At 47.9% G+C, this 8,343-nt stretch overlaps 1 protein-coding gene across 1 annotated transcript; it reads left to right on the top strand.

Annotated features, from left to right (window-relative positions):
• The first annotated feature begins 541 nt into the window (after window positions 1-541).
• On the top strand, window positions 542-6,905 carry MC3R (melanocortin 3 receptor). Its single transcript, XM_082359447.1, has 2 exons — window positions 542-574; window positions 904-6,905. The coding sequence occupies exon 2, from the start codon at window positions 967-969 to the stop codon at window positions 1,927-1,929; it is 963 nt and encodes a 320-aa protein (XP_082215573.1). The 5' UTR covers window positions 542-574; window positions 904-966; the 3' UTR covers window positions 1,930-6,905.
• The last annotated feature ends 1,438 nt before the right edge of the window (window positions 6,906-8,343 follow it).

Here is an 8,343-nt window from a genome sequence, read left to right as displayed (position 1 = left end):
TCCTTGACGTCAAAGCTTAGATACTCCTTCCTCCAGGAATTTCCTTTGACCATCCAGGTTAGGGGGCCCCCTCCAGGCTCCCTCAGCCCACTGGCATTCCCCGATTCAAGCATTCATCACACTGTAATATCATTGCCTGATTTCTCATCTCCCACCTCAGACTCTGAGTTTGGGGGAAATAGGGACAGCGTGTCTGTCTTGCTCACCACTGAATTTCCCACACTGGGCAGAAACCCGACACGTGGTAGGTGCTTAATAAGTGTTTGCTACCCACCCCACCCCCCCTCAAAAAAAAATGAATGAACAAATAAATGGATGAAAGGATGGCTGTGGCCATTTCCATGACAAATAAACACTGCTCAGCCAAGCCAGCGAACAGATAAGCAGCCTGGCCTGCAGAGGGCACCAGGCTGCTTTTTAATCTCTTTCCAAGCCCTGGAGCCGGTACTGCTGTCAGTCAGAGAGGCGCCCCGATGCTCAGTGGTCATTTCGCTGCGCTGAAGATTAAGTAGGAATTCTTTGCCTCCAGCCAATGTATAAAAACTGAGTGTCCACCCCTCACTCCTAACAACAGGTACCACTTCTTCTGTCTTGCTATGAAAACCGCTGTAACTGTAGCAGCCAGTGGCTGGTTTTTTACTCCCAGGTGGGGATGTGAGAGAGGCTGAGAGGGAGAGAGAAGGAAGGAAGGTAAGAAGGGAGGGAGATAAGACAGAGTATCTATAAAACTGTTTGTCGTGGAGAAGCAGAGGAAAGTTCTCTGTACGTCTCCAGGCTGACTTTCTCTCTCTCTCTCCCTCCCTTCATCCTTTTATTCTGCGGAAGAACAAAATCTAAGTCTAGACTGGACAAGCATCCAAAAGAAGGATCTAGAGGGAGATTTCTTTCCTTTCCTGTAAACAGCAGCCGCAGCCGCAGCCTCTGGACCCTGCTGGAGCCCCGGCTCTGATCAGCCGTCTGTTGGCAATGAATGCTTCGTGCTGCCTGCTCTCTGCTCAGCCAACGCTGCCTAATGGCTCAGAGCACCCTTCCTTCAGCAACCAGAGTGGCAGGAGCTTCTGCGAGCAGGTGTTCATCAAGCCTGAGGTCTTCCTGGCTCTGGGCATCACCAGCCTGATGGAGAACATCCTGGTCATCCTGGCCGTGGTCAGGAACAGCAACCTGCACTCTCCCATGTACTTCTTCCTCTGCAGCCTGGCCGTGGCCGACATGCTGGTGAGCGTGTCCAACGCCCTGGAGACCATCATGATCGCCATCGTCAACAGCGACTACCTGACCTTCGAGGACCAGTTCCTCCAGCACATGGACAACGTCTTCGACTCCATGATCTGCATCTCCCTGGTGGCCTCCGTCTGCAACCTCCTGGCCATCGCCGTCGACAGGTACGTCAGCATCTTCTACGCGCTCCGCTACCACAGCCTCGTGACCGTGAGGAAGGCGCTCGGCCTGATCGCGGCCATCTGGCTGTGCTGCGGCGTCTGCGGCGTGGTGTTCATCGTCTACTCCGAGAGCAAGACGGTCATCGTGTGCCTTGTCACCATGTTCCTGACCATGCTGCTTCTCATGGGCACCCTCTACGTGCACATGTTCCTCTTCGCCCGGCTGCACGTCAAGCGCATCGCGGCACTGCCACCCGCCATCGGGGTGGCGCCGCAGCAGCGCTCGTGCATGAGGGGGGCTGTCACCATCACCATCCTGCTGGGGGTGTTCATCTTCTGCTGGGCGCCCTTCTTTCTCCACCTCGTCCTCATCATAACCTGCCCCACCAACCCCTACTGCGTCTGCTACACCGCCCACTTCAACACCTACCTGGTCCTCATCATGTGCAACTCCATCATCGACCCCTTGATCTACGCCTTCCGCAGCCTGGAGCTGCGCAACACCTTCAAGGAGATTCTCTGCAGCTGCAATGGCATGAACGTTGCATAGGATGCAGGACCACAGGAAGGGTTATCAGTCTGATCACTTTCGACCCTCCATCCAGCCAAAGTGTTCAAAAAGAAGGGGGAAAAAATACTTAGGAGACATAAAAATGTGTTTACAGTCTTGGTCGTGTCTTTTTGTTGTTGTTGTTGTTTTGGGGGTTTTGGGGGCTTTTTTCTGGCCGCGCCAGGTCTTAGTTGCAGCAGGCAGGATCTTTGTTGCAGCATGCAAACTCTTTGTTGCGGCATGTGGGATCTAGTTAGTTCCCTGACCAGGGATCAAACCTGGGCCCCCTGCACGGGGAGCATGGAGTCTTAGCCACTGGACCACCAGGGGAGTCCCAGTGTGTCTTTTGTTTTTAAGCCTGCAGAAAGCCTTTTGAAAGGAGAAAATGGTCTAGAACAGGCTCTCTGAAAGGATGCCAACGTGGGTTAAGTCACAAACTCTGACTTCCCGAATAGTCACTGGGGGAAATCCGTGGAGGCTGCTCTGGGCGCTTTCTGCATTCATCTTCACGCACCCAGGCTCTGTGACGCCTGTCTGCACCCTGCTTCCCACCCATGCCCTCATGCTTCAGGTCAGACTGAAGGATTCGCAGTAACAGTAAGGGTGGTTTGAATCTCTCCCAAGCAAACCTGTTACGGCTACCAACCTCCGGCTGCCAGCTGCTTGGATGGCTTTGCTCTCATTTCATACGAGACTGGGTTTCTAGTCTACTACTCTATTTACGGTAAAACCATTTCCTAAAAACAACAGACTTTGTGGAAGAAGTAACGCTATGCTGTTTGCCCCTCTTCTTGACCACACCCCACACCAGCCTCCACCCCCTGCAAACAGCATGGGGATGTAACCCACTTCTATTTTTGTTGTTATGGTTGTTCTTGTTGGGTTTTTATACATTCAACACAGGGCAGTTTTCAAAATAATGAAAGAGAGATAAAGTGCTTTGGAAAATCAGAACATACCTGTGTACAAAGTATTTTGATACCTTGCTATTTTAAAGTATACATTTCCCTATCTTAAAAAAGCAATTTTTCCTATTATTCCTTTTCTGTCTTTAAAACAAGAGAGGCAGTCATGAGTAGGAAGGCGTGTGTCTCAAGAAATTGCTTGACAGTTGGAGAGTTAGAGTCTGTGAGCTTCCTGTGGCTTTCTTGGAAGATGTTTTTGCTCTTAAGAACTGTGCCTCTATCACATTTTATCTATGTGATGTGATCTATTAAGGAGAATGGTTTCTGGTTCACTGCTCCTTTTGCTCGACATGGTGTTAAAGTTGGGTGACCCTGTTATCAAGGTCTATGCCGTATCAAGTAAAGTGATTCACTCCTGTGAACACAGGGCAAGATTCGCTGATAAGCGCTGTCCATGGTTGTGTACTACGTGCATCCATCAGACCCCCTTCCACCACAGAGGACCTCAAGCTGTGTTTTCCGGCTGTCCTCACGTTCCCCCCCACCCCATGAATTCTTATACTATGTTGTGTCTCTGGTATACAACTGCGTATTTTTCTTGTGCTGGAATATATTGGGGTTTCTTGTACTTGATCTGTGCTAATGTGAACAATATTACTTGTTTCTTGCTTTGATTGTGATGTTTGGAAATAATAAAAGGCTTCTGTGGCTGATAAACATGTGTCACATTGAACCACACCACCTGGAAGCATCCTGGTGACTTCTGCTCGTGGCCACCGTACGTGACACTGCAATTCTGTGACTATTTTGTAAATGGCATAAACATCTTCATTGACCACACTGCTGGTCTTTTCTAGGGCAATGCCTTTTAGCCAAACTACAGAACTCTCCCATTTAGTTTACAAAAATACCAGACTGAAATTCCTGGGTCACTGTCACTCCATTATTATAATCGAGACACCAAATAATAGGTCTTGTCCACTGCCACAAGGCAAGTTAATGTGGAAAATGGGGAATCGAATTCTTTGAAAATTTTATTAACAGCTATAGGAATTATGATGTCCCTTTTCTATGTAAACAAGCTAAAAATAACGTATTTTTCACTCTTTTATATCAGCTTTCACATTATTTCATTTATCCTGTCAACAAACCTCTAACATAGGTGAGTCACTTTACAGATAAAGAAGCTTAGTCCCAGAGGGGTTACGTGATTGCCCAAGAATGCCCAGCTAAGTTAGGGTCACTGTATATTTTGTACCCTGGTGCTGATGTCTTTTTGCACCAACACGATGCTGCCGACAGCTTTCCATAATCAAAACTGATCCAGCTGTCCTTTCTACGTACATTTTAGCTGAGAGCAGTGCTTCTGAACAGAAACGCCTGCTGGAATCACCCGGGATCTTGTTCAAGTGCAAAAGCTAATTCAGCAGGTCAGGAGTGGAGCCTAAGATTCTGCATTTCTGACTCTGACAAGCTCCCAGGGGATGTGGCTACTGGTCTGGGGGCCACCTTTTAAATAGCAAGGACACAGAGGACTTTCAAATGAGCATAATGCACAGCCAAAAACACACATCTGTGTGCAGTGCTGACCCCATGCCAGGAACTGTGCTAAGTACCTTACAAGCACTTGCTTCTTTGACCCCTGCAGTCACCCCTTCAGGCAAACACTGGGACCCTCCTTATTTACAGATAAGGCATCTGAAACTCAGGGAGGTTAAGGAGTCTATGGAAACTCAGCTACGAGCAGAGAAGTGGAGGTTCAAACTTGGGCTGCCTGCCCCCCACTCCCAAGCACAACCCGACACCCTAGCGCTTCTCCTGGAAACAGCGTAGTTGAGCCATGGCCCGGTCCCCTCAGAGGCACCTATCACTATGAAGCGAGGCTTTAATGCATATTTCTACAACCACGAGTCCACATGTTCAAAATAGCGTGTCCATCGAGTTGTCATAAAAACCAAGAAGACAATTCACCCTTTTACGTGCTATACTTTTCCAAAGTCTGTGGGTAGCCGTGGTAGTGCATCCATTTCTGGGGTGAACAACCCTGGACGTTAGGCTGTCATTGTCTCCTCCATGACCACTTTCCCAGATCTTCACGTGGGAACCCACTGTGCATTTTAAGCAGGGGGACGGTTAGGTTCAAAAATGCTTAATTTTTGGAAATAAAAGCACATTATGATTTTCATTCATTTGTTATGTTCACTTTCACCCCCCTATGGCCAAGGCAGAATCACTGCAGAGGTTGTCTTCCAGCACCCCTAGAAATCATTGCCTGTTGTCCTTATTTAAGTTAAACTTTTTGAGCTTAATTGTGATGTTTTTCTGTGGGGCTGGGGGCTACAACCACTCCAGCCTCCTTGGCTGAAAACGTTTACCCACCCTCACTTCCACTAAAATCCATTCTCTACACAGCAGTCAGTGCAACCATTTAAAGATCTAAATCAGATAACATCACACTCCTGCTCAAAACTCTTCAGTGGCTTTGAATAAAATTCCACGTCCTTACCCTGTCCTACAAAGCCCTAACGATCTGATCTCCCCCAGTAAGTCCCCAACCCCCCGTGCCCACCCATATTCCCCCCTCATTGGACTCAAACTCGCCGTACTCATTCCCACCCCAGGATCTTTGTGCCTGCTGTTTTCCCTACCTGAAGTCTCTTTCCCCGTATCTTCCCATGATTGGAACCTTCTTATCCTTCGGGCTCCAGCCCAATCCTCAAAGATGCCTTTCCTGCTCTCTTTCTAAAGAAGTCCCCAGTCACTCACATGAAGTATTGTTTTATCACAGATCTTATAACTATTTTATATTTTCTTGTTAATTTGTTTGTTTAATTATCATCAACCTCTCCCCCCAGAAAGCAGTAATTGGCATGGAAAACTGATCAATAAAAAATATGTTGAATGAATAAGTGACTTCATGAATACACTTAAAGGTGAGTTCAAGTCTAACCAAACAGAATATAACACACCAGTGATCCTCAAATTTGGTGACTATCAGTAACAAATGTGGAGTCTGAGAAACCAGCCTGCTCTCTGAAATCTGTGATCCAGGTGATCAGGGGTAATGTCAGACATCTGAAATTTTCAACAATCCACAGGTGATTACCATGTACACCAAACCTGCAGAACCACCTAAACCGACAAGCGCCGCTGATTTCTTAAAAATAACAAAAACCAGTACCCCAGGGGCTTTAAATCTCTTTCCCATCACCATTTCCTGTCAGGATGTCAAGCACCTGCAATTGATGTTGGGCCATCCAAGAACCAACCAACATAAACCCAGAAACTGGGAAGAAACAGATGACAAAGCACAGAATAAAAGTAAACCCTTCAAATGAAGAACTCAACCTTTCTCACGTAAAAACACTTATTTGAGAGCCAAATCAGTAAAACGTAATAATAATAAAATGCGTTACCTAGTATTATTGATATTATGTGCCAGACATTGGACTAAGTAAGCACTTAGATATATTAACTCGTTGAATTCTCATGAAAACCCTGTGAGGTAAAAGCACTAATAATGTCTTGTCCTGTAGACAAGGAAACTTAGGATCATGGAGGAGGTTAATCATCCAGACCCAGGCTCCTCAGAACTCGAGGGGCAGAGCTGGGACTAAGCCACAGCCAGGCTCCACGGCCCATGCATCGCCCGCAATCCCACTGCGTGATGCAGCACGTGGCCGTAGCGATGCTCTCCAGGCTTGAAGGGGCTTCCGCAGCTCTCAACCCCAACAGAGAACTTTGTGTACTTTTTAATGGAAGTATAATAAATATACAGAAACGTTCTTACAAATTATCCTTTTGGCCATTTTTTCATCAGGCGACACAGAAAGCATGTCTACCCCCAGAGCCAGCAGTTGAGTGGCAGTGGGAAGCAGCTAATGATGTGAGTTGCTCAAGCCAAAAAGTGTATGTCCCATGAAATACGTGAATAATTGACTCATTTCCCCGAATGTCACAGAGCACAGGTCTGCCCTGAAAAATAAATACATGTACAATCCTGAGAAACAAAGAAGAAAGAAAGAGTCCTTCTTCGTTTCTAACTGTAGGAGGAAAAAACCTCCTTCCCTGTGTTTATTCCATTTATGCTGTGACAACGTGCTGGATTGTTAAGAGCTGGCACATCCCACTCACCATCAGAGGCAACACAAGAGCAATGTCACAGATGGTCCTTTAGGGCGAATGCCACAGGAGGTGCTTTGAAGGATTCTGTTTATCAGGCAAGACAACAGTCTGCCCCTCTCTGAAAACACGGGAGTCAACAGAGGAAACTCTGAGCTGAAACTCAGGAGAGCCCGGGACGAGGAGTGGCTCAAGGCTGGTGTGGCCGTGAGCGAGACTGTCACTGCCTATGGGCTTCAGTCACACATCTCTGCGGCTGGCAGAGCTGGACTCGACGGGAGGGTCTCAACCTTTGCTCTTGTCCATGGCGGTCACAGGTGACTGCTGCCTCAGGACTGCGGATCAGGTGACACAGAGCCCCCTCAATACCAGCCACGAGGGTGGTGCCCGGCTCATGAGTCCTCCACGTCTTGGGCACAAGACCCAAGGCAGCCCCAGGAGACTCTCAGTACTTGAACTACTGAGAAAGAGAGGCCCTCCTTCCCCTGGCCCTCTGGGTACCAAGTTGCCTGGGGCTGCGGGAGGAGCAACCGAAGAGGAAGCCAGCATCAAAAAAGCAGGCGGAGATGCAAGAGGGAAGAGATACGGGAACATATGTATATGTATAACTGATTCACTTTGTTATAAAGCAGAAACTAACACACCATCGTAAAGCAATTATACTCCAATAAAGATGTTAAAAAAAAAAAAAAAGCAGGCGGATGAAAGAGACGGGATTCCTGCTCTTCTCATTTGATGCCTGCCTCCAGCTACGCCTGAAGCTGGTGCTAAGCCTGGACACTCTGTTACTGAGCTACTGCACGTGTAACCAACAGCATCCTGACAAACCGCAGGAGCCAATGGGGGGTCGGGGGGTGGAGCAAGAGGGGGGGCTGGTGGGAGGGAGAGGAGAAAAGAGGGGCTGAGACTAAGACGAGGGAAGGGCTCCAAGCTCAGGGAGACGGGCTCTCCCGTGACCTGGTTTACATACTGGGTTTAACACACTAAGATTAGATGTGCAAAAAGAATTAACTAGAAATGAAAACAAAAACTAACCCCTAGAGATGATTCAAGGAAACTTCTGATCTGCCACCCTATTTTACTTGCCTTACCCTCTACCTTCTGAGGGTTACATTAGAAACGGAAACGTTTCTAATTAAGGTATGAAAAGGAAGTAGAAAACCAGACAACAAAACCGACGTTTCCAGCGTGGTGAGTCACCCATCCCCTCCTCAGTGACCCCTCCATCTTTAGATGAATCCGTACGGAGCACTTCTGGTCTGATATCAAACCAGAGAATACAATGATGCTAACGCAACCTTTCTGGGCAGCCTCATCCCGAGGGAAAGGCGTGCCTTTGCCAGCGATGGTGAGAAACTCAGTAGGCGGCTGGATCTCCAGCGCCTGT

This window comes from Balaenoptera borealis (assembly GCF_965194805.1).
Source record: "Balaenoptera borealis genome assembly, chromosome: 16".
NCBI classification, from domain to species: domain Eukaryota; kingdom Metazoa; phylum Chordata; class Mammalia; order Artiodactyla; family Balaenopteridae; genus Balaenoptera; species Balaenoptera borealis.
This window is presented reverse-complemented; position numbering and strand designations above follow the sequence as displayed.

What these genes read in the sequence shown, in the direction of transcription:
- MC3R (XM_082359447.1), top strand. Translation starts at nt 967, where the DNA reads ATGAATGCTTCGTGCTGCCTGCTCTCTGCTCAGCCAACGCTGCCTAAT.